This window comes from Eleutherodactylus coqui, chromosome 5 (assembly GCF_035609145.1).
Source record: "Eleutherodactylus coqui strain aEleCoq1 chromosome 5, aEleCoq1.hap1, whole genome shotgun sequence".
Classification (NCBI taxonomy): Eukaryota; Metazoa; Chordata; class Amphibia; order Anura; family Eleutherodactylidae; genus Eleutherodactylus; species Eleutherodactylus coqui.
In genome coordinates, this window is record NC_089841.1 from 247,699,692 (window position 1) to 247,726,818 (window position 27,127).

At 43.2% G+C, this 27,127-nt stretch overlaps 1 protein-coding gene across 1 annotated transcript in view; it reads right to left on the reverse strand.

Annotated features, from left to right (window-relative positions):
• Positions 1–2,706: 2,706 nt before the first annotated feature.
• The window catches only part of FRMPD1 (FERM and PDZ domain containing 1), a 128,230-nt gene continuing 103,809 nt past the window's right edge, over positions 2,707–27,127 (reverse strand). Inside the window, exons 9-16 of the mRNA XM_066604441.1 lie at positions 25,432–25,551; positions 24,243–24,379; positions 22,745–22,871; positions 21,681–21,776; positions 18,190–18,372; positions 13,660–13,804; positions 9,110–9,994; positions 2,707–7,300 (exon numbers count right to left, since the gene is read on the reverse strand). Of these exons, the coding sequence (XP_066460538.1) occupies positions 5,196–7,300; positions 9,110–9,994; positions 13,660–13,804; positions 18,190–18,372; positions 21,681–21,776; positions 22,745–22,871; positions 24,243–24,379; positions 25,432–25,551 (3,798 nt within the window). The 3' untranslated portion in view covers positions 2,707–5,195. The remainder of the gene's footprint in view (positions 7,301–9,109; positions 9,995–13,659; positions 13,805–18,189; positions 18,373–21,680; positions 21,777–22,744; positions 22,872–24,242; positions 24,380–25,431; positions 25,552–27,127) is intronic.

Here is a 27,127-nt window from a genome sequence, read left to right on the forward strand (position 1 = left end):
AAATTTGGTTGCCTAAATATGCTAGCCCTAAAACTACTTTGTTGATGTACCTCTTGAGAGTGGTTTCACACAGGCGAGAAAATCACGGATTTTTGCATGATTTGCGCCCACTGCGCAAATGTGGCAGCAATGTGATGCGAGATTATTCTCCAAAAAAGCATCGCTGGCTTTTAACATTAGAAAGCCCTATTGACATTTGCATTAAAAAAACACTGCGATATCGCGATCGCAAGTATGAAGGCGCCCCAAGGCTACAGTTCCAGCAACAGAAAAACAGCCCCAAAGGATAATGCTGCCCCCACCATCTTCACTGTGGGTCTGGTGCTGTTTTGGTGATGTGTAGTGCGCCAAACCTAACTTTTGGAATTATGGCCAAAAAGTTCCCCCTCTGTCTCATCAGACATAACATGTTCTACCACAGACTTTTGGCAGTTTGGAATGTTCTTCTTTTTAGGAAAGTCTTCAGTCTTGGCTCCCCCCATCCCCCCCCCCTCCCCCACAGCCCAGACATATGAAGAATACGGGAGATGCTTGTCACATTACTACACAACCAGTACTTGCCAGAAACTCCTGCAGCTCCTTTAATGTTGCTGTTGGCCTCTTGGCCGCCTCCCAGAACAATTTTCTGATTTGTCTTTTCATCAGTTTTTGAGAGCCGTCCAGTTCTTGGTGATGTTACTGTTGTGCCAAATATAATCCACTTCTTGATGACGTCTTCACTGTATCACATGGTATATGTAATGTCTTGGAGATGTTTTGGCCCCTTCACCTGACTGACACCTTCCAACAATCAGATTCCTTTGATGTGAGAAAATATCAAGAAAATCCTCCTAGAAGAGGATATTTATATGGGGAGAATCAGAATCCCTGTGAATAATGGCAGCGGAGTGCTGACTGCTAGTTATCAGGAGGTTACATGTGATTGGCTGATTCTGAACACAACCACACCCCCAATATAAGAGGGTGTGAACATTTATGCAAACACATTTTCCACCCCAAAGGATTTCAGTTTGTTTTTCAATTAGATTGTACAGATAACGGGTCACACGGAAGGGGAAAATAACTCTGAAGTGATTCATCTCTGTCGGATTTTTTAACATGACTAAAACATCCCAGGGGTGAGTAGACATTGTATATTCAGGGAGGCCAGGATATACTGAAACAGGCAAGCCTCGGCACTGGAGCCGGAAGAAGATTCAGGAGGTAGGTCAATGGGTTTTGTTTTATTATTTTACTACTTTTTTATATTTTGCAAAGTGTCTCTACCTGCAGATCTTGTTGTGGATTTGCAGGTAATCTTCAGCAAAATCTGCAAAAATTGGATTTGTTGCGGATTTTGACTTCTCCACTGAACTCAACTAGAAAAATTGGCAACAAATCTGCCACCAACTTGCTGCATAAAGGCCCATTAAGACACAACAATTATCACTCAAAATTCGCTCAAAAGTCATCTCTTGAGCAATAATCGTTCTGTCTGCAGACCCCATTTACACTTAAAGATAATCGCTCAAAACTGACTCAAATGATAGTTTGAGTGACAGTTTTGAGCGATCATCTTTGCATACTTTATAGTAGCTAATTAGCTTCTATAGAGCTATGCAGGCAGAGCGGGACACAGCCTCAGTAGCTAATAGAATAATACAGCTGTTTTGCATAAGCAGACAGGTGTATTCTTCTCAGAGCTGACTGCTAGTGTTCCCACTGTGAATTCACAGCAGGACACTGGCACAGAGAATCTTATCAGCACAGCCGGCTGATAACAGCCTGCTCCTCTGATAACAGCTGATCGCTGAATTCTAGCAAGCTAGAATTCAGCAATCAGTGACTTGTGCACGAAAACTACATGATGTCCCTGCATTTACACAGAATGAGAATCGCTCAAAAAATGGCTTTGAGTGATTTTTGAGCGATTCTCGTGTCTAAATGGGCCTTTAATGTGCCCATCTTTCACTGTTAGGCCGAACTGCGATTTTCAGTTCTGCTTGCAAGTCGCCATTCAGCAGAACAGCTGATAAGCAGGACCGCAGGCTGTGTTCTGTCTGGGGAGAACTGATAACAACTGATAACATTGTTACAACTGTTCTCACCCCCTGCATGCAGAACAGTTGATTAGCAGGACCGCACGCTGTGTCTGCTGTCCATGGTGCTGAATTCTTCAATGGGATCCCATGGCTAAACAATACAGCTAATTACAGAGCTCAGAACTTCTGCTGAGTTCTGTAACAGCTCCTGGATGCCCATTTGCATGCAGATTCAGCTAATAAAGTACTAATAGCAATTAGTGTCATCAGTACTTTATGCAAAACGATCGCTGATCTTTTAATCTTTTGAAAGATATCTGTGTGTGTAAATGGGCCCTAAATTGACATGCTATGAATTTAAAAACCCCACCGCACATGAATTTACGCCGCAGATTTTGAAACTTCCTTCACTTGCCTTGCACTGTAATACACGGCATATTTTCTTCACGCACCAGAAAATACGCAGCATATCTGCCCTGTAGCCTTAGAGGGAAAAAAGTAGAATAGCCCCAATAGCCTTCATTGACTTAGAAATGTAAATGCAGTCGAAAACATAACAAGGTTACTCGTTAATAGAAAACGTGGCACATCTGGCTCACACACTATCCGAATTAAATAAACGAGAGCAATTTAAAGTTATGTTCTGTTGTTATGTTATTAAACTGTTTTTATTTTAAAGCTATAAATGTCAATAAAGATAAGCTCTTGAATAAAAACTTATCAAAATTGTATGGAGGAACAGGAACATGTTATGCATACAAGAGGGGCGGAAGCCCTCAAAATTATTCTGTTGCAATATAATTGTAATGTATTTCCTGTGTTCCCTACTACTAAATAAAAAATGTTCAAAACAAGGTTACTCGTTAATACTTGACATTAATTAGATCCCAAATAAAACATAAAACAAATTCATGCAGCCATTCAATGGAGTCCAAATCGATGTACTGTAATCTCATTTTATGTATTAGAGGGCAACTTTATAACATCCTTTTAAGAAGAAAATACATTAAGCATATATTATAATTCTTAATAGTAAAATAAAAAAACACAAGGAAAACCATATTATTGGTTCACAGTAAAATATAGATATTTTATATACTATACTTTGTATCATTTCAGAGTTCTTTGGTGCATTCTGTACATATAAACAATGACATAGATACTTTAACAAAGTTACAGGAAGTGACGTATGTGTAAACATTCTACCTAATGGATCGCTAGATCCAGGATAATACCGTTGTAGGGTCCACGGTCGGCAGACTACAGTGTGCGGAGGAGGACAAACAGTTTGTACACTTTTTTACAGATGCTTTTTAAGGCAATACTGACATTGTGCTCCATTCATGGTATAGGTCGTGGTATACATGGTAACAGTTATGTGACTAATACTGTAAAACATTCATTTGGTCAAACTCATCTCTGATCGTCTCAGGAAAAAATCAACACATTCTGGGCGTCCTGTATAGAAACCAGTGCAAGTAAGGGCTCATCCACACAACTGTACTACGGCTCTGTAGGACCTGAGCCCTGCTCCCTCTAAGGGACCTTTCACATGGGATGGAGTAGGCAGCACGGTGCAGCACAAGCTGCCGTAGATTCTGGACCAAAATCTGCAGGGTGCCTGCGGATTGTGATGCAGAACTGAAAATGGCTTAGAACCTGCCTGCAATTCCACAACAAAATCCACAATAAGGGCTTCTTCAGACGGATGTATTTGCCTGCGTTTTTGCACATGCAAAATATACGCACGCATTGATGTCAATAGGTTCTATTCTCTGTATATAGTGGGCAAGCATTTCATTTGCGTGCAAAAAAAAATTGGACATGCTCTCTTTCTGCGTATTTGCTCAGCAAAGATCCCTTATGGGAGGTGTGCAAATGCACAATACGCTGCGCAATTCTGTGAAAGAAGAACACATCTGGACCTTATTAGGCTAAATAGCCTTTCAAAGCAGGGCATTCGGGTGGCATGTACACACGTGAATAGGCCCTGCATGCACAAAAAGTACAGTACTATGCCCCCAATGTGTGCAAATCTACCTCATTCACATCACAAATAGGTTGCACTGAAGCATGCACACTTGCACATACAGTCATCTGAATAAGCCCCTAGGCTGGATTGACACAACCGTATTTGCGAATGCAACATTTGCGTGTGAATAGAACCTATTGATTTAAAAGGGTTTGTCCATATGGGCATATTTTTCCTGCGCATTTTGGTTATGCAAGAAGAAATGCAGCACGCCCTGTTTTTCTGCGCATTTGTGCACCAAAAGCCCCCAAAGAAGTCAATGTAGATGCACAAGCGCACGCATAATACGCTAGATGCGTGAAACACTGCGTAATTATGCAGGACAAAGAACTGATTAGGGTAATTATGGTTGGGAGCAATTGCGCATATAGTAAAGTATGCCAAAGTGTGCACATCAAAGCAACATTCCTTCTACAAAAACAATGCATTCATGGGTGTGCAAATAAGCATATGCTCATGTGAATCCGGGCTTAGACCTTTGGATTTTGGTGTGGAATTTCGAAGCGGAAGATGTGGCTGTGTCCTGTACCATAATTCCGTCCCGTGTGAAAGGTCCCTAAACTATATATTCTGGTAATGACAGTGAAAACTTCCACTGCTGTCCTTATTGGGCTCACTGACCTCATTAGAAGTTTTGTGTTAACTATTTCCTTTCCAGAGCGAACATACGTTAGAGGGAACATTGCCTCCGAGTTGCACAGAGCCCTTATCGGACACCAATTAAAGTCTGAGGCCATTCTATACTTTCATACGCCTCTGTTTCAAATAGTTTTTTCTATAACAGAAAAAAATAGTAGCGCGTGTTCATCACATGCCATATTACAAAAGTATTCTATTATCATATGTATGAGGCCTAAAACAGCAGTGTTACCCATAACAATCAGATATTGTCAGTGCGTCAAACAATACCCAAGATCTTCTTGCGCTGCTATGGGCAATATTACTGTTTTTCTTTGCTACTAGCTTTTATACACTTTCTCCACTACTTCCGACTTGTCATTATGACACAAATTGTTGTATGCATTGGTTTCCTCTAGCAAAACTGTGCAAAGCTTTGGTGGGCAGGTGAAGTATCTTCACCAGTTTTATAAGGAGGGCATTTGTGCTTATTTTACTCTTAATTTTGGTTCTTTATTTTTTTTTCAAAGTGAAACCAGTGATCTGAATTGCTGTGTGAGGCAAAATATAGCAGCGGTGAGCGCAGTGCACTGGCGGGACAGCAGCTTGGAATGCAGATCGCGGTCTTCACTCTCTGAAGCCTTCTTGGCCGCTTGGACAAATTGATGGTAGGTACATATGAGATCGCGTAAATTAGTTTGGAGATCCATTTGCCGTTTATTGCATCCTACACAGCTAGAAAATTGGAGACATATTTCAGTCATTTGCATCAATCCAAAAAATGTTTCCTCTACAGCCTGATAAATCTCTTCGGATAGCTGGTCTGATATCAGTACTTTCTGGGATGAAGACATCATCTTACGAGACACATTACAAAGGCAGGACTTTTGTTCTGAAAACACTGAAGCACATTTGTCTTTCGGGTGTGTTTTCAGCTTGTCTTTGAATTCTTCTAAGATCTTTTGGAGGTCCAATACGCTGTCTTGCAATTTGCCGAAACCAGTAGGAGAATCCTGTATTCTTCGTCTTAGAAGATCAAGAGCTTCAAAATACTCTAAGCAGGATATGTGGTTTCTGGGGTGATCTTTGGGGTTTTGATTATTTTCCGCAAACAAAGGGCTGGCAGATGAAGGTGGTCTTGTTCTAGGTAATGGAGAAGCACTTCGAGTAAAATCAACGATTTCATCTTCTACATCGTCTGTAGGCTGGAAGCAGGTTGTGTAGGATATTTGACAGCTACAGTTTCCGACTTTCGATGTTTTAGGAGTTTTTCTAGCGGAATCGGAATTCTGACATTCGTTTTCCCGGACTGATGCTTTATAGCCCTTTACAGCTTTGTTTGTGCGGTCTGTTAACCTTGGTGGGACTCTACTTGCTTCCATAAGGCTTCTGTCTTTGTAGGTTAAACAGCCTTCGTCTGAACTCAGTGTTCCAATATCTGAATCTATTTTCTCTTCACCTTCAAGAGTTTCTAATTTGGGGTCAGAAAAACTCAAGCACGGTGCTGAAAATTGTTTCCTACAAGCAGACATTCTTACCATCGTGGGGGAATCATCTAACGTGTCTTGATCTTGGTTTGTTAAGAGGCGCATTTCCTCTTCACAAGGAGACGCATCGGGGGCCGTAGAGGTTCCATCTTTAAATGAGTTTATAGGGAAATTAGTAAACAGATCAGTAAGTCCCTTGAAATCTAGAAGTAAGTCAGAGGCGCTGGACAAGCCAAACCGTTTCCTTGTTTTGCAATTTTTTTGAAAACTTTCTTTACCGATGGGTTCTTCTTCAGACGTGACGGAGTCTACTCTTACAATATTGTGAAGCGATGATTTTGTGTCTTCTGACTGAGCTATGTACGGTAACATTCTGTCAGACAGAGGAACGGTCGATTTTGAACCGGCATCTTCTTTGATATTCTTTTTTGCCTCATCATTCCGAAAGATGTTTTTGAATTTGTCCTTAACATTGTCCTCAGCGCTGTCTGCCTTTGTTGCCTCTTTTAAGCCATGATCACTTGATTCCAGGTAGAAAAGAGCAAATTCGTTTGTGCCATTTCTTAACATTTGGAGTGATATTTCTGATGGACTAGCTTGGCCATTGCGCTCTTCTGTATTCCAGTCTGTATTGGTACAAGAAGAATGACTCTTACTGGGACTTCTCTCTGTAGCTCCAGAGTCACTTCTGAAGCGAACAGCCGATATAGAGGACAATACTGAATCGGTCACTGATTTTGTTTCCATGGTGTCAGGTTCCATCTCCATTAAACTTGGAGAACGTGCTTTGCTTTTAGATTTATCTACGGATTTGTGTTGTACAAGGGGTTTGGTTTCTAGAAAAGCAGGTTCATCCTCAATGTCTTTTAAGGAGGAAACTGTAGGTGAGTGTGATTCTACTGGTAGGTGAGACTCTTTCTCAAAGCAACATACATGATCCATAGTCTCCACAGAGTTTGAGGGGGATAAAGGAAATGTGACCTGAGTGGTATAGTCCGTCTGGAGGAAAGATCTTCTTTTCCGAATCATTTTTGTTGGCTTTCTCACATTCTTTATCAGTTTACCTTTTTCAGCAGGATTTTTCCCTAGGTCAGCACAGGAGCCGTGCAATGCTTGTCTGTCTGCGTAGGGAAATTTTGAACCTAAAAAAAGAAGAATAGTCACATTGAGTAAATAGTCAGTTGAGTAAATGATGACAGGTACATGCAAATAAAGAAAGCATTGTTATGTATAGTAAAGAAAAAAAATATAACATAATGCAAATTACACTGAAGGATCAGAAAATAGATGAACAGATTCAGCACCGCATATTACTTGTGTGAAAAATGCATGCATAATACGCGGGCAACATACACCCGTGTGTATGAGCCCTAAAGGTCCTTTTACATGGGACGAATGTCGGGCAAACGATGCCCGACACTAGTCCCTGTGTCTCCGCGCTGCCATGCTCCTGCACGGGAGCTAGCAGAACAGGCTGGTTCACGGAGCGGCCAGCAGGGGGGGGGGGGCAGTGCAGGAGATTTCTCTCCTCTCGCTCCCCCACCCCTCTCCATTGACATAACACAGCGGCTGTTCACTACTGAACGGCCGCTGTTTAAACTGAACGATGAGTGATGAGCTTTATGCAGCATAAATGATCAGCGATGAAGCTCATCGTGCAGTTTAAACAGCGGCCGTTCAGTAGTGAACAGCGCCTGTGTATCTCAATGGAGAGGGGCGGGGGGACGAGAGGAGAGAAATCTCCTGCATTGCCCTGCCCCCCTGCTGGCCGCTCTGTGAACCAGCCTGCTCTGCTAGCTCCTGTGCAGAAGCACAGGAGCGAGGAAACACAGGGACGAGTGTCGGGCATCGTTTGCCCCATATTGGTCCCATGTATATGGACCTTTAGAGACAGAGATAATAATGGTTGAAGGTAGTTGCTGAGGGTTGGGGGAGAAAGGAGAGCAGACAGCTCAGGCTGGCAAAGCACAAGTCAGCAGTGAAGGAGAGAGTGCCAAGCTGTACAGTGGGCATAAACACTGTGACTCGGGGCTCAGTCAACCTGCCTCTGTGACTTGGGGCTCAGGCGGCCCGTCTCTGTGACTCGTGGCTCAGGCGACCCGCTTCTGTGACTTGGGGCTCAGGCAACCTGCCTCTGTGACTCGGGGCTCAGGCGGCCCGTCTCTGTGACTCGTGGCTCAAGCGACCCGCTTCTGTGACTCGGGGCTCAGCAACCTGCCTCTGTGACTCGGGGCTCAGGCGGCCCGTCTCTGTGACTTGTGGCTCAGGCGAGCCGCCTCTGTGACTCGGGGCTCAGGCGGCCCGCCTCTGTGACTCAGGGCTCAGGCGGCCCATCTTTGTGACTCGGGGCTCAGGCAGCCTACCTCTGTGACTCGGAGCTCAGGCGGCCCGCCTCTGTGACTTGGGGCTCAGGCAGCCTACCTCTGTGACTCGGAGCTCAGGCGGCCCGCCTCTGTGACTCGGGGCTCAGGCGGCCTACCTCTGTGACTCGAGGGAAGTTGTTTTGCAAGCAGCGTTTGCAGAATATGACAGTAAACTTTTAGCGTAATGAAGAATGTTCTCATTTTGACATACATTCGTTCAGCTTGTGTAACGTATGGCTGGCTGCGCTATGGTGCCTGCTTGTAATCAATATTTCTATTGACAGAATCTCTTTAAAGAAAGTTGGCAACCAAGAATTACCAGTTGTAGGACATTCTAGTGTTTAGCTGTTATCTAGTAAGTATGCTTCTATAGCTTTTAGAAGAATGCCTGTAGACTGTATCAAAGTGGATCTACTAACTTGAGGGACCAGCAGAGGAAATGAATACAATATGGTAATGCTAATGGCTCACAAATGCAGGTTGACTTTCCATTTTTTTACAACAAAAAGTTAGGGGGTTTCAGAGGAGGGAAGAGGGATGACACATGGTAGGAACGTGTGAGTGAATACATTTTAGATTTTCATTTACCAGGAGGACTTATAGAGGGTGTGAACCGGTCTGTAGCGTCGAAAAACTCCTCTTCAGAACTACTGTCACCAAAACCTGGTGGTGGGTCAAGTATAAGGGTTTCCACTTTATCGCTATGTCCATGGCTATAAACTTTATTTTGCACTTTAGCTTCAGCCGTTTGATCATTTACACAGTTGCTCTCCGGGCTGCTTGGAACATTCCTATCCACACTGCTGGCAGGGGAAACATTCGAGCATAGACTGTAGTACTCCATGACATTATTCTCTGTCAACTGAAAGCCGAAGAAGCCTTGCAGATCATTGTCCTCTCTGTTATCTGTCTCTTTAGGGGATCTAAATGGCTCTTTCAGATCTGTAGCTGGATCCTCCTTGCTGTTAATCCGCTGCAAAAAACATACCAAGGGATCTGGTTCCTGGCAGGCATTTCCTGTACATTTTTGCTCAGGGTTATCAGTGAAGACACATTGGTCCTCCGTAGAATCCTCTTTCAAAATCGGTGTATAAAACTGAAAAAACTCTGGCTTACTCGAGGAACACGTCTCCAAGTCGTCTTCTTCCAGGGCGTCGATTGAATCACTGGACCAGCTGATTTTATAACCATGACTCTCTGTGTTAGCAGAATCCGAGTTTTCAGAAATGCTGTCTACATCGTTAATTGTGCTATCACAGTGATCTTTTAGTTTGACATCACTTTCTTTCTCTTCTTTATTTTCCTTAATGTCATATCCATCTTCCCCATCTTCTTCCTCATCTTCTTCCTCATCCTCTTCCTGCAAAGGTTTTATGTTTCGGGACTTCAAACACTGGAGATCTGATGAGAGGTCTTGTGAAGAATCCAGTTCTGAAGACTCTTCGGAATCACTGCAGACTCGAGATTCGTACCCTTAAAGTAAATACAATGTTCATTATCATGTTAGGTTTTATAATGAAGATTAAACATAAAAGATAATACATCTTAAATAATGGATTTTCTTCCTAATTGGACATATCTTGTAAGTTGTGTGACTGTAATGCAGATGCCAAAGATATATATGTCATCCCAAGGCTTGACAACTCAACAGTTCTCCAATGGCATGACTTATTGTAATCTCTATGGGGTTGAAGTAGCACTATATTCAGCTCTGTTGCTATGGGGGTTACAAAGGTAGTGGCGGCACCCAGGCCAATAAGGCCCTCTGCCCCAGTACCGTAAATTACATGAAATAATCCTGTCACAATTTTGCTTTAGGGCCCAGGAGCTTAATGGGGTTACATGATTATTCGAACATTTTTTTAAAGGTTAGGTAGGTGATGAAATGAAAATACAGCATACTTATCTATCTCTGGCCCCCAGGACCCAACTGAGCTGCACCCGCTGCCCTATCATGTGACCGCTGCATCCAATAATAATAGGCCCCAACAAACTCTTGGCATCATGGCACCCAGCATGTGGGCGCTGATGCTAGGAGTTCGGATGGTGATGCCGCGGCCTCTGATTGGACGTAGTGGTCATCTGACCCCCGATGATGGCTGGAGCAGCAAATGTTGTCTTTTGAATCTGTATCTATGCAGGAGCTCTGTACCAGAAAAATAGAGATCCGACTACCTCAGAGATATTAAGAAATGAGTCAGTGCAGAATTTTTTACTCTAGTCAGATTTCAGCATGGAGTACATTGGAGTGGACACCACTGGCATGGCACAATATGCAGGTGACATCCTGCTACTGCAGCCTATATGCAAGATAACTCTCTTTGCTGCCTCTGTTCTCTATTTGCTACTCCAGTCAACAGCTACTCTGAAGATGCTACCCAGGGATTCGCTGTAGCAAAATTCAGATCCTTGTGTGGGGTTAAAGGGTGAAGAATTGCAGTCCCCAGGCCCTGCTACCCAAACAGCATCACGTCTGGCTGTGGAAGTGCAGTTGCTGGACAGACAATTCCCCTGACACACCTACGTTACAGAGGTTACACAAAAACAATAAAAATCATTCCATTGTGAAGGTCTAGTAGTGGTTGCATCTTTAACCCCTTAAGGACCAGGGTGTTTCAGTCCTAAAGGACCAGACACTTTTTAAGGAATTTTACCCATGTGCTGATTTTACGGCCCTATTTTTTTTTCTTCAGCTACCAAAATTATTTTTGCTACTTTTCTTCTCCGTGATACACATGGCTATTTTTTATATCTTAATTTCACAGATTTTTCCCCCCCATTTTTTTTAGTTTTATTAATAGTAAAAAAAATATATTTTTTTAATTTAGAGTTGTTTATTTCTAAAATGAGTATATTTACACTAAAATAAAGTACAGGAATGGGTTCCGCATCTTCTTTCGGAAGTTTTGATATATAATGTGCATAGTCTCGTATTACAGGGTGCATATGGCGACGGTTTAGGTTGGTGTCGGAGGTGGGTCATTTTCTTCATTTTATATATATATATATTCTGTAATTTTTGTAACTTTTTTTGTAAATAAGTTTTTTAACATCTCTGTCCTGCATGACATCATATAAGACCTCTGGGGATCATTCACTTTGTCTTTTTATTTCACACATTTTCACTGCAGCTGGGGCATCCATAGGAGCCCCATTTACGGAAAGAAACATCCCCCTCAGTGTGACAGTAGTCACTAATAGAGCTGATCTGGATCCGCTATGACCTTGTAGCTCTACTGTAGCAGGGGGCACCCAGCTTTCACATGATCGCTGGGTCGTATAGTGCAAGTGACATTTCCACTTTATCTATTCACTACATAGCGCTCTGCTTCTGCCTTCTCCTCTGGGTCCTCAGCTGTCACTTTCTACATTGCAGGAGCAGGAGCTTTAATCCCACACCGTGTTTTTACTATGGGCTGGGTGTTACACCACAGGACCAAGCGCTGCATATATATATGCTGCTTGGTCCTTTGGGTTTAGAGGTTGAGCATTAAGAGCTCCTAATGTGAAGGTCACAGTTTCACCTATGTATGAAATGAACTTCATTTGAATTGCTGGATCTATTTGTGAAGAGGCTTATCTTGGAGCTTTCTAGAGTTTTGTACAATTTAGCAAAATAAATAATATGTGAGTTTTGTACCATTTTTGCGAATGAGACATACATTGCCGTAAGGGTGCATTCAGATGACCGAATATCGGCTGGGTTTTCACGCCCAGCCGATATACGGCGTCACTCTCTGCAGGGGGAGGAGGCTGGAAGAGCCAGGAGCAGTGCTCTGAGCTCCCACCCCCTCTCTGCCTCCTCTCCACCCCCCTGCACTATTTTCAATGAGGAGAGGCGGGATGGGGCGGGGCTAATTCCCGGAACCTAGCCCCGCCCCATCTCCTCTCATTGCAAATAGTGCAGAGGGGTGGAGAAAGGGTGGAGAGGAGGCAGAGAGGGGGCGGGAGCTCAGAGCACTGCTCCCGACTCTTCCAGCCTCCTACCCCTGCAGAGAGAGACGCCGTATATCGGCTGGACGTGAAAACCGAGCCGATATACAGTCGTCTGAAAGTACCCTAAAACCGTTACATGAATAATTAGGCTTCCCTCATACACGATGTTTGAGCTGCAGGAGTTCTGCTGCAGAATTTCTACTGTTTTTCTGCAGATGGCCAGAGTTAACGAGCGGTGCGGAATTTGTTGCAGAGTTTGTGTATGTGTTTTCAAACATCCACAAATGCAGATTTCCAAGCAGAATCAGTGTGTTTCCACAGCGGAACCGCCTTAAAGTCCACAACAAAAGTGTTTTTGCAGATTTATTCCCAAAATGTGCTGCATTTCTATATAGTTTCCGCAACATAAATAGACATGCCATGGATTCATAATCCGCAGTGTTTTCACATTTCTGGTGTTTCCGCGGCAGAAAAAATCCTCGATGCGTAAAGAGGGAAAGCTCATTAACGTGCCTTGTACTGTAAACGCTGCAGAATTTCTGCAGTGATTCCATAAGCGGAAATTCCTCAGCGGATCCTGCATGTGTGAAGGTAGCCTTAGGCCACATCTGGAACTCATTAGTCAAATCAGCCATTTCAATTGGTGCATCTTTGTTTGCCACACGCAAATGAACATGCCCTGCAGATGGAAAAATACGCTGATGCGCGTGCAAAAAAGGCTCGTTCAGTGCACAAAAAAGTTGCGCTAAGGCATGCTTAAATATGCATATGCCCGTGTGATGCTGGCCTTGGGCTACGGAATTGCCTCAAAAAATCAGCACAAAAAAGTGTGAGTTCATTTTCAAGATCTGCAACAAAATGAAAACTGCAGCAGATTCCGCAAAGCTCTTTAATTCTGCCCACCCGCAGAAAAGCCGCAGAATTTCTGCAGTTCAGAAGTTGTGTGTGAAGGGAGCCTAAGGCTGGCTGTCCACGGGCATTGCAAAGTCCCGCGGCAGATCTCCACCGCAGGAGCCGCCGCCGAATCTCTGCCGGTCAGCCCTATCTGATAGGCTGGCCGCGGAGAATCGGGGCAATTCGCAGCATGCTGCGAATTGCCCGCCACGAGCGGAGAATTGCAATGACTCTCCGCTCGTGGACAGGGGCCGGCGCTTTCCATAGCAACGCTATGGGATGTGTGTGCGTTTACCAGTCTCCCTTACCCTCCTCTGTAGATATCCGGTGGTATAGGTTATTACCAGGCCACTCGAAGATTGATGCTGCGGTACTCAAGAACAGCTTGCAGTAACCAGAAATGAGGCATGCAATGTCCTTTGCACTGCCTGACTCCAACAGAAAGGAGAGAGGCTAGATAAATGACAAAGAGTGTCCATAAACAAACAATGTAACAACTGCAAACAACACATCACACAAGAATTCTATATACTGTATTATATAATCAAGCAGGCGAGGCGGCACTCAGCATTATAGCCAACCGGACCTCAAAGGTCCTCCTAATTTAAGTTTCTTTTCCACAAATCTCTGAAAAAAGGAATCAAATTAATTCAAAAATCACAGTAACTGGGCCATACTAAGATGACTCACACAAGCGTCTGTAAAAATGCTGTTTTTTACAATTTTTTCCCCCCTCCCGGTGGCATAGTAACTGCGTCTAAAGCGCAGTAGGACGCAGTATTATGTGTAAGATTGTGTATTTACTGGGGTTTTTTTTTTACGCAATTCATTCATTTCAATGAGCGATGTAGTGTGTGTAATACGTGCTACATCGCCGAAAATAGAACATGCAATGTGCGATTCTGCGCACGTATAATATACGGCGCAGAAACGCTAGTGGGAGAGCCCCACTGAAATAAATGGAGGTTTAGTGCTGCGTATTTCACAGGTAATCCGCAGCAAAAAACGTTTGTGTGAGAGGCGCCTTAAGCCAGATTTACACGGGTCTGTTTGCACATGCAATACGCAGAGAAGAGAACCTATTGATTTCAATGGTTCGTTTACATGCGTGTATTTTGCACGCACAAATAAATATGCAGCACACAGTATTTTCCTGCCCATTTGTGCAGGGAAAGAACTCATTGAACTCACTAAACTAATTGGCCATTTCAATGACTGAGAGCATCAGAACGGGTTGTTTGGCACAAACGCATACAATTTGTACACATAAAAAATACAGTAAGATGCGCAAATACACAGCGCCCATTCAGCAAATACACAGCGCCCATTCAGCAAATACACAGCGCCCATACAGCAAATACACAGCGCCCATTCAGCAAATACACAGCGCCCATTCAGCAAATACACAGCGCCCATTCAGCAAATACACAGCGCCCATTCAGCAAATACATAGCGCCCATTCAGCAAATACACAGCGCCCATTCAGCAAATACACAGCGCCCATTCAGCAAATACACAGCGCCCATTCAGCAAATACACAGCGCCCATTCAGCAAATACACAGCGCCCATTTAGCAAATACACAGCGCCCATTTAGCAAAAACGCAGCACTAATGAGTGTGTAAATACGCATACGCCCGTGTTAATCTGGCATTGCCAGCTTCACAGGAGTGTAAGTGCATTTGCACGTGCCCTAGTGCTGCGTTTTTTGCTGAATGAATAATGCTGTTTTGCATGCGTATCGGCGTATTTTACTGCACTTTATGCTCCCGCAGGGCATGTTCATTTTCATGGCAAACAAAGATGCAGCAATTGAAATGGCTAATTACTTTCAGATGTATTCTTTTTCCAGCTGAATTACGCAGTGTTTCACGCATTTCCTTGTGTATTGCGCATCCCTCATGGACATCTATGCGGAGCTTTTTTTCTGTCCGACTGAGATGCATGCGTAAAAAGATATTGATGCTAGTATCCGCTCTGACAGTATCAGCCATCGTGTGCCTCTTTTGCCACTGATCTGCCCAAGCATTATAGATTTTTCTAGCGACTCTGCTCGCATTACATGGCCAAAATCCGTGAGCCTGAGCCCGGTCATCTTGCCCTCCGTGAGTCTGAGCCCGGTCGTCTTGTCCTCCGTGAGTCTGAGCCCGGTCATGTTGCCCTCTAGTGATATATCGGGCCTCGTAAGATTCGGGACTTCTCTGTTTGTTACTCTTGCTGTAGGAAGATGATGGAAGAGGAAGTCTTGCACGCATTCTATAGCGTCTTTGTTGATTTGATTGGATTTTGGCCATTTTTTGCAGTTGTCATAATTTTAGTCGTCTTTATATTCAGGTAGAGGCCCATTATTTCACTTTCAGTTTTACTCTTCCATATCAGCTGCTTCAGACCGGCTTCTGTTTCTGCAAGCAGAGTTGTGTCATCCGCATAATGGAGATTGTTGATGTTTCTTCCACCTATTTTCATCCTGATTTCCAATTTATCTAGGTCCATTTTCCGCATGATCACTTCTGCATATGGGTTAAACAAGAAGGGTGAGAGGATGCAGCCCTGTCGGACGCCTTTGCTAATCCCAAACCGTTCTTATCCCCATATTGTGTTCTCACAGTGGCTTCCTGATTAGTATGAAGTGATTTTATCAGTTTGACTAGATGTTCCAATACGCCCGGCTCTTGTAGGGCAGGCCATAGTTTGTCATGGTCGACGCAGTCCAAGATCTTGATATAGTTAATGAGGCACATGTAGATATTCTTTTGGTTTTCTCTAGCTTTTTACATGTTCCATCGCGGGTTTACAATATGCTTGCGGGTGCCGCATCCTTGCCAGAATCCTGCCTGCGCGTCAGGGGGCGCAGCTTCAACTACCGATCTCAGTCTTTCCTGTATAATTTTGAGAAGGCTCTTGCTTGCATGCGGAATGAGGGCTTTTGTTCTGTAGTTGGAGTCACCTTTCTTTGGTAGAGGGATGAAGACAGATCTTTTCCATTGTGTGTATGCCCATAGTGCCTGGCACAGCGCTGTGATAGGTTTCACTGCTACTGGTAGCACTAGCTCTGCCAGTATGTTATCCATGCCTGGTGCTTTATTTTTGGCTAGTTGTTGCATTGCCATAGCCACTTCTGACTCCATAATGGAGGCTCCAAGTCCCCAGGCTCCACCTCATGCAATGGTCCAGGTATGTAGTTGCAGGCATATAGTTTCTCTGAGTATTCCCTCCACCTATCCCTGATACTCTGTTGGTCATTCAGTTCCTTTCCATGTTTGGTTTGATTGTGCCATTGCATGCCATGAAAGGTTTTTGGGCCATCTTGACCTGTGAGAATAGGCCTCAGATATGGATATGGCCTTTCATGGCTTCTGCTTCGAGTTGTTTGCAATGCTCATTCCAGTCCATTTCCTTGTCTTTCCTTGCCGCTCGCTGAAAATTGGCATTTAGTTGCCAAACCTCATCTTTGTTGCCGGCCGCCTTTGCTGCTCTTCTTTTATCAGCTATTCCGAGGGTTTGCTCGGACAGCCAATAGCGCAGTTTTTCCTGCTTCTTATAGGTGAGCCTTACTGGCTGTTTCCATAACCGTGGACTGTATTTCATACCATAGTTCCTCTGGATGCTTTTCTGATGTGTCAAGCAGTTCAAATCTGTTTGCTACCTCAATAGTGTCTCATTGGGGAATATTAGAGGTGTTGAATTTTCTCAATTCTCAATTTTCTTATCTTTGTTAATGCTACAGAATTTAATCTTGATCTTAGCTGCAAGGAGTTCATGATCCGTGCCGCAGTCGGCGCCAGGAAATGTTTTTATTGCAACTGCGACTGAACTTTGCCAACGATGATTATACAGGATGTAATCAATCTGATTTTGATGGAGGTCATTGGGAGATGGCCAACAGCATTTAGAAAGGTACAGTGCTATATAGGAGATGGCAGCGGTGCAGAATATTGATGAGCAGCCACTCACACACCTACCATTCTTTGAGGGGCTGCTTACTATTATACTTGCACATAAACAAGCGTATTTCCGTGCACATTTGCACTGCGCATTCGTGCAATGGGAGTTACGTTTTTGTGTGTGTGTATTTTACTGTATTTTTTGGCGCATGCCCTACGTATTTGCATGAACGAAAAATTAATTGATTTCAATGGACAATTAAGTTTAAGTAGTTTCATATGTGCTACTTATTTTTTTGTGTGCGAACACATACATACATGCCGTGCATCACGGATGCTTACAGCCTATCAATGACACCCATACTAGTAGACCAGGTGAGCTCTCCTGCACCTGTACTGCACACAACATGGACACCCCAGGTATCCCTCAGCATCTTATTTCTGCATGGGGACTGGTGTTTGTACCTTTCCATAGGGGGGGGGGGGAGGGACACAGCAGTGCTTTCTCACTGTATGCCTAAAGACCAACTGATTGGTCTCCAGGCAAAGCTCTATGATCTGAACTGTCGTTAGACACCAAGATCAGCAAACTCCTGCATAGCTGGGTAAAAGGGGCTCTAGGTTACAGTTAATTATCAATGTTATAGTCCTGGAGAACCCCTTTAACCCTTTCCAATCCACTGTCTGATGTCTAAAGACATTCTGATTGAAGGCTGTACAGCTCAGATGTCGGAAGACGTCCGGCAGGGTATTCTTACTGTAGATTACTGGCTGCTTTGTTGTTGGGGGGTCTCTCCAGCATGTCCCATACTGCAGTACTGGCTCTAGCCAGCAGATGGCACCATTGTATAATGGCAGAAAGAGAAAGCACCCTAGGAAACCCTGAATCCAAAATTGGATTGCAAAGGGTTAATACACCATTCATGTAACTAGATGTTTTAGTAAGTGTACTTACCTTGACATCCTGCAGGTAAACCTTCACCATGCTTACTTTTTCTGACTCTGCGCTTAGCTCTATTTTGCTGATGTTGGAGAATTCTGCCAGAGTTATCATTATGTTCAGTTTGTTGTTAATTATCTGGCTGATGCCATACTTGGCTCCAACAAGAAGAGTGACGTATGATTCTCTGTCCTGTAGCTGAGAAAAGAATATTGTGAGGTTTATAAAAGTTATATATATTAAAAGTACTGCTGTGATCTAATGAAGAACCCATAAATAACCAGGTATAAGAGTCCTACGTGATATAGGATATGGAGAGCATGTAATACAGAGATGGTGTTGGACAGATTGAGGGGACATCATTTTTCCAGCACCCAAACTTTACTGTACATACTTTACATCCTGTCTCTCCATATGAAAGTCCTTTATTGCAAACACCAGAATGTCAGCCGATTAACAGCGCACTATGGCAGTCTATCAATAAACAGAGCCTCAGAGCACAGTTTCCTATGGTCCTAACATGGTTCTGTCTCATGGTATTTACAGCTACTTAGTCCCCTAGGCATGACTTCACCTTTGGCTGGACTCAATCAGAGACCGGTGCTCCTCAAGGTCAGTACCACAATGCACTCTGGACTCTCCGTAGTCAGTTGCTGATGCACTTAATGTTCTTCGCCATTCATTTGAGGCCTCTGGTCACTAGACCCCACTTTTACCTTCACATGCTCTTTTACTCTTGGCTCAGCTGGTCTGATGGGCCTCTTGTCATAATGCGCCCCTCTCTGCATTTCTCTGGGCGCTTTCTGGCCCTCATGGTCATCTGAGCTCTCCACAGTACTAGGCAACACCTGTCGTCATCCAGAGAGACCCCCATTCTCCATTGGGCCCTGCTGTTTTAGGTTCCCTTGCTTAACACCAACAGGGGGCTCAATCCGCACCCCCAACATAGAATTCTGCTGCTCACATCTCCAAAACGTCTTAACCCTTTTATCAGGTCCCTACTGCAAGTCCCGGGTGGACAACATGCCAATGGACTGCTGGGGTGGAGTTTCTTCTACTTGCATCACAGTGGGGCAAAGCTATGTTATGACACATCACACATAGAAAGGGGTAAGGGTATACCTCGAGGGGTGATGCCGCTCACTTTCTCTATGGAAGCTCCTCTCCCTCCTTACAAACATCCTTTAACTAACTCTGATTGTATACGGATGTATTCTGATCTATGGTTTTGCTCTCTGCTTCTTATTGCATGAAGCTACATAACTTTATGAAGTAGTGCAAAACCGAAAAAACATGGAAGGTGCTCGCCTTAGACTAAACGGCTAACAACAACACATAACTTCAGATGGCCATAGATATAAGATAACTGTATGCAGGCCACCAGTTATAAGCCTCAAATCCCTTGATATCACATTAATTTGGCTTAGGCGCACATGTATGTCTTGTCAATGGAGCAGGGGAAGCAACAAAAGGAACATTGTTCTGAATCCTTAATCCCCCGGCAGATGCTCTCAGCAAAGTCTCTGCCAGGACCCATAGACGTCAGGCTCTTTTGATGACACATACAGTCCATTAACGATCTCAGTAGGAAGAGTCTATATTGCCTGTGTATTAGTATGATGCACCAGCATTTTCTTTTTTTTGCTAGATTTTGCAGATTCAGGTATTACTGGATGAATTGTTCATCTCATTAAAGCACATCACTTCTTATATAATGTTTGGTGTGAATATATACTATTTAACGCTGCCTTCATATCTGCGTCGGAACCTCCATCGCAGATCCGGCACAAAATACTGGAAGAGATAGCGCTGCATGCAGGCAGCTGAGCGGAAACCAAACTTTTTCCTGTTACACAGCAGGAGTTAACATGTAGACAAAACTCCTATTTATTACACTGGATCTTCTGATTTTAGAACTATCCCACATGTAGCCCTAGTGTGTAAAATGACACGGTCACTCCGAAGGAGCACCTTATAGATTTTGGGGACTCCCTCTATCATTGGGTCTTGAAATGTCAAGACATAAGAAACAACCCTCATTTTGAAAACTTCACCCCTCAAGGAATTCATAAAGGGGTGAATCGAGTCTTTAACTCTACAGCTGTTCATTTTTTTTCTTCTTCCGCTGCGGCCACGCTCTTCTCTATGGGAGCGCCGGCCGCAACGGAAAAGCGTGCGGCCAGGCCGCTTCAAAACCAGCGGCTAATGCGGAAATCTTGCGGTTTTTCACTGTGGCAAAAACTGCGAGATTTTTATCCCATTTCTACATCTAAAAAGGGAATTGAAGATGCAATTTCTTGATTGCTTAGATAATGCACTGCAGTACTTAAAGATATATAATGCAGTGTGTTGTCTCAAATTGTTATTTTTTTCACTGACAGTAATGATGGTTAGAGGGCCCGATCCCCGGTGCCTGCAGCAGGGCCATGGCTGACAATTACAGCTGTAATCTCGCTATGATAACAGGGGTCTCTACTGAGCCCCCTTACAACCAATGCTGTGCAATTGGAAAACACCTGTTGGGTTAAACACTGGCCTACTGTGCATGTTGGAAAAGGGTTAACGTGCAATTTATATAATAATGTATATTTATATCTATCTATCTAATATCTATCTATCTAATATCTATCTCTCTCATATCTATCTATCTCATATCTATCTATCTATCTATATCATATCTATCTATCTCATATCTATCTATCTCATATCTATCTATCTATCTATCTATCTCCTATCTATCTCATATCTATCTATCTCATATCTATCTATCTATCTATCTATCTATCTATCTATCTCCTATCTATCTATCTATCTATCTATCTATCTCATATCTATCTATCTATCTCCTATCTATCATCTATCTCATATCTATCTATCTATCTCATATCTATCTATCTCATATCTATCTATCTCATATCTATCTATCTATCTATCTATCTATCTATCTATCTCATATCTATCTATCTCTCTATCTCATATCTATCTATCTATCTATCTATCTATCTCCTATCTATCTATCTCCTATCTATCTATCTCATATCTATCTATCTCCTATCTATCTATCTATCTATCTATCTATCTCATATATATCTATCTATCTCATATCTATCTATCTATCTATCTATCTACCTATCTATCTATCTCCTATCTATCATCTATCTCATATCTATCTATCTATCTGTCTATCTATCTATCTATCTATCTCATATCCATCTATCTATCTCATATCTATCTATCTCATATCTATCTATCTATCTCCTATCTATCTATCTCCTATCTATCTATCTCCTATCTATCTATCTCATATCTATCTATCTCATATCTATCTATCTATCTCATATCTATCTATCTCCCTCATATCTATCTATCTATCCCATATCTATCTATCTATCTATCTATCTATCTATCTATCTATCTATCTATCTATCTATCTATCTATCTATCTATCTATCTATCTATCCATCTATCCATCTATCTACACATGCATCCATGTATATGGTACATACCATTAGTGTGGCATTAAAGATCTTTCCCCCATAGGTCTTCAAGTCTCCAAGAATCTTTAAATATTGTAATCGAACCTGAGCTGCCGAAATCGGCTGCTAAAATGGAGTGAAATAGAGGAAGGTTTAGCTTGCTGGGTTATGTTGCAGGGTTAATCAATTTAGCTTTCTCTGTCTTTTAAATCAGAACAATGGAATATTAAAATGATAATTTGTATATAAATAGAAACTCATTAAGTAGGACATTGAAATTCACTTCATTTAATTAATCTGTATATATGACATTTTAGGAGCTGCCTAGCAATGCTGACTTACAGGCATGGCCGGACTGAGATATCAGAAGTTCATATATATGTATTACAGCGACTGTCCGCGCCTGGAGAAACAAAGATGGCCGCACCAGCCTCTCTGACTACCTGGTGTACCCTGTGCATTAGTATACATCATGAGTCTAAGACACTATACAATGCTTTGATTAACCAATGCTGCCCAAATGAGATGTGCTGGCTAATTAGAGCAGAATGTATGGCCTTGGTATTTGAAGGGGCCCATAAGTACTTTGAAGTAACAGTGCAGAAATATAGCCAGAGCTTTCATACTATAGGAATAAATGCCCCACAGGAATAAAATATAGGTAGAGTGTTAAGGCAGCAGAATGTAGTCCTAAGCCCTTGCTCACGACCTGAAGGTTGCGGGTTCAATCCTTGCATGGTTCAGGTAGCCGACTCAAAGTTGATTCAGCCCTTCCATCCATCAGTAAAATGAATACCCAGCTTTCTGGGGGATAAAAAGATGACTGGGGAAGGCAATGGCAAACAACCCCGCAAAAACAGTCTGCCTAGAAAACGTCACAATGTAGCGTCACCCCAGGAGTCGGTCATGACTCGGTGCTTGCACCAGGGGACTTTACCTTTTTACATCCTACACAGCGTAAAGTCATTGCACACAGTAGCTCATGAGGATTGCTGGTGGGCACTGATAAAAGTTTTGACCTGGTATTTTATTAGTTTTAGGCTATACCATCTACTATGTACTCAGCTGTAACACATGGAAACATTCCTGTTCACCTTTTGTCTTGGTTCGAGAATGCATTGGTTCCTCTTCATATGAAAGCTGATTGCCTTCTTTATGTCCTTCCCTCTCATGTTTCGAAGTAAAGTTGGAGATAAAAAGTTATCTATCCCCCAGTCCTTTCTAGTGAAAAGAAATGAGAAATATCTAGACATGAAAACAATCAACACATAATACCTGTGAAACACATATTCGGGAGGATTCATAGCCAAACAATGTGTGCTCATGGTCTAATCTCTTAGGCCTCATGTCCACTGCTAAAATGTCATTAAAAATCCGCAGCGTGATCCGCGCCCCATAGGGATGCATTGGACACCCGCAGGTAGTTAAATACCTGCGGATGTCATTTTCCCCTGAGGCACAGATTGCATGTGCGGGAAAACACCCGCGGCATGCTCCATTTTTGTGCGGGTCTACCGCGGGGACGGCTCCTGCAGGCTTCTATTGAAGCCTATGGAAGCTGTCCAGATCCACGGCACACCCGCACCTGAATTTCAAAAAAATCCAGGAGTTCAAAAAAAATATGAGTGCCTGGCGCATGCGCGCGGCACGCTGCTGGCGTGCCGAGCACATCTGCCGGCCCAAAGAAAGAAGATCCGGCTGCGACGGAGGGAAGATCCGCAGCGTCCGGACAGGTAAGTAAATTCTTCTTTTTAGGCGTCATGTCTGCGGGAAAGGAGGGACCTGCTGCGGGATTCTGCATGAAGAATCCGCGGCAGGCCTGATTTTCCCCGTGGACATGAGGCCTTATACCGGTGATCTTTCTATGGACATAGTTCCAAGAGTAAGGAGACAGAAAGAACCATCAGTGTGTAGTACAAGTGTCTCTCTGTGGTTTACAACCTATAAGAGACAATCATAACCGATCTGTAAAAGAATAAAGTCCTAAAAGGCAATAAAAGTAATGTGGAATGAAAAACCCAAGGTTTAGAAGTCTAATGTCAAGGTATTGACCACTACCAAAGAGGGTCTTCATCATAAAAAGTAACTCAAAATTAGTTCAAGAATTCTCTGGATTGGGTTAAATAAAGTTTGTGTGTGAAGAAGCAACTTACTTAAAGGGTTTACGCTCTTTAGACAATCCCTATTTGTTAGACAGATCCCCTGATAATGAGATGATCGTAGGGTGTCCCACTGCTAGAACTCCCAGCTACCAATATAATCTGTGGAGGAACCCGTTAGTAGGTTTACAGTTTACATGCAGCGCCTCCAGAGGGGAAATGAAGCATTACAAAGTTCTCATTTAAATCAACAGGCTTACTGGGTAGTGTCCGGATGTGTTGGGTCCTCCAGAGCAAGAGACACTCTTTGTATCCACTATGGGTACAAAGAATAAATTATCATCAAAACTAAAAGTGTATACCATAGTCATGCCCTTCCCTGGTGTGTGCCCTGGGGGTGTAGTCGTTAGGGTTATTCTAGTTAGTTAAGCTTTGATTTAGGCATGACCAGGTACAATATGACTGACAACATATATCCATCTGTTCTACTTACTCAATGTATTTGAATGTTATCTTCTGCGGTTGCCCACAAGAGTGAATACGTTCCTGAATGTGCAGCGCAGCCAAGCGTAACGCAACGCTGCATTTCATCTCGACGGCAAACCTCTCCTGAAGGACATCACTGCAGCTCTACGGGAGTAACACAGTAACCAGTCAAACAACTAAGAGGAGCGTATATATATATATATATATATATATATACAGTACATATAAGGTACTTTACACAGCAGATCTCAGACATACACATATGTGAAGGTGCACTGAACTACTGTATACAGCAGGTTCATGAAGTTAGGCTCCGTGCACATTGGGTCTGATGGCATACAGTATATACTGCTCATATAAATTAGAGTGGAAGTAAAGATCTTGTCTTGTCCACAGAGTACTTAGAACAATTATAGATTTAGCGTATAAGGGCGGCTTCACATGGGTGTATTTGTGTGTGTAAAGGTTACACATGCAATACTTAGAGAATACAATGGGTTAGTTCTCATTTCCCGATTTTCTGTGCAGGAGTACAAATAGAAACTGCTCTATTTTTGTGTTCCCCATTGAGGTCTGTGGGGGGTGCAAAAATGCATGCAAAATGCACCAACAATTGCGCAATTCCGCCAGAAAAAGAGCACACTTGGGACTCATTAGGCTAAACAGCCATTTAAATCAGAGCATTTGCATTTGCGTTAAGTCACGTGCCAAAATGCATGCACCCATGTGAAGCCACCCTAAGTGATGATTCTGAATGCCCTTTTAGGACTTTTACCCACCAGTGTCTTTTTAACGCTGCAATATCGCTGCGTTTTTTTTAATGGGACTTTCTAATGTTAAAATTGCACAAAAATCGCAAAAACAACCCCTTTAAGGCTCTGTTCACATTGCATCTGAGCCTTTCATGTCGCGAGTATTCCCTGACATATACCTATAGCTATTGGGCCCAATGTTTAGAAAAAAGTTTTTTTTTTGCTGTGTTAAAGGCTACTTGCAAGATAAGTTTTTTAAAAGAGTTACCGTATGCGGCAGAGATCAAAACTCCACTCGTTTGGCCATCATTGGGTGAATAGGGGCCTATGGGTATGTTTAGCACATCTACTGGGACCTTTCCCAGCATGTATTCTGAGTGTGAGGATAAAACATGATGTGAACATTCCCCTAGTCTAATGTGTCTTAGAGTAGCAAACACTCACCTGTAAGTAGAGATACTCAAAGGCAACTGGATCCTCCTGCAGGAGATCTAGAGGATCTTTGGGTACAAAGCAAACTCTGAACAGACAGCGATAGTCATGAGATTCCTTCTTCTGTACCACCTGCAGAAGAGGGAACAAATGAGGAGCAGTACGTTGCAGGAGTTGTTGCTGTGTTTTCACAGACCACTAGTCACATATAAACCCGCACATCTATGGCTCATTGGAATGACCATAATTTGTGTCCGTGCTTTATTTTCGCCATCGAGTCCAGCAGAAGGTAAAGGAAGACGGTTCCTGAGGCAAATTTGGTTTGGCATGAAAAATACGAAGTGGAAAGCAGCCAGAAAATAAAGTTGTAGTAACTAGCCTTTAGGCTGGGTTCACACAAGGTAGAAATCTCACGGGATGTCCGGAGTGGGACCGCACGGAAATTCTGCAAGATTTCTACAGTGGAAAGGCAGCTTCAAAACCCGCACTGTTCGGCACGGGTTTGACGCAACTTGTCCGCCTGTATTCCGTTGCGGGAATCACTCCCCATAGAGAGGAAAGAGACGGCAATGGAAATGGCGATACAACTGACATGCCGCGGATTTGAATTCTGGCCGCAGCAGACTGTCCGCACCGTGTGGACTAGATTTTTGCAAATCTCGTTCACTTTGCCCCTTGGGCTCGGGTTTAAGACTGCCGGTGGAATTTCCGTGCCGAAACTCTACATGGAAATTCCGCGGCAATTCTACTCCGTGTGAACCCAGCCCTAGGCCCCTTGTCCACGGGAGCCACTGCCCAGAAGCAGGAGCCGCAGATGAATCTCTGCCGGTCAGCCTAATCTGATAGATCGGTTGACCACGGAGAATCGTGGAAATTCGCAGCATGCTGCAAATTGCTGACCGCAAGCGGAGAATTGCAATGATTCTCCACTCATGGACAAGGGGACGGCGCTTTCCATAGCAATGCTATGGAAAGCTTCAGGCGGCGTGATTCGTGAAATCACTGCCGTGGACAGGGGGCCTAAGGCTTAAGACTCAATGGGGCTTATTTACTAATACTGTCTAAAAGTTAATGAAAACTAGATAGTCTTAAACTGCGCCAGATTGATGACTGAATGATAAATCTGTCGAATTTTAAGACGGTGTATTCTAAGTTCAGGCCACCTATAAGTTGGCATTGCTTTCGTCATTTGTGCTTAATAAGTGGTGAAATTTAGGCCACGGCACTTTTTCGGACAAGTTGGAACAACTTTCCAAAAATGTCTAAAAACATATATTAAACATAGCACAAGGCATGTAAGACAGTTTTCTGGCATTAATTGTGCCAGAAAGCTGTAGTATTTTGAATAGTGAGTAAGCCCCAGGGTCTCGCAGCATTTTTTATGACATTTTCGTTGCCATTTTTAATAACTTTTTGGGTGGGTCAAAAACGTTGCGGCCGGATGTTACTTCTATTATTTAAAAGCGTATATTTACACATTGACTTTATTTTTTGTGTTTGTGGCTTTTTGTTTTTAGCACAGCCGGCTCTGGGTAGAACGATTTCCCCATAGGTTTCTCTATAGGATTACAAAGCGCTGGAAAACTAGTGTCTGTGATGGAGCCCTTATGCAGTTGTACCTCCTTCATCCTTCTGCTCTACTTCTGACATTAGTTTGGGGAGTTACACCATCATTGTATTCGTGGAGTTAAATTGTACAATCAGCGCT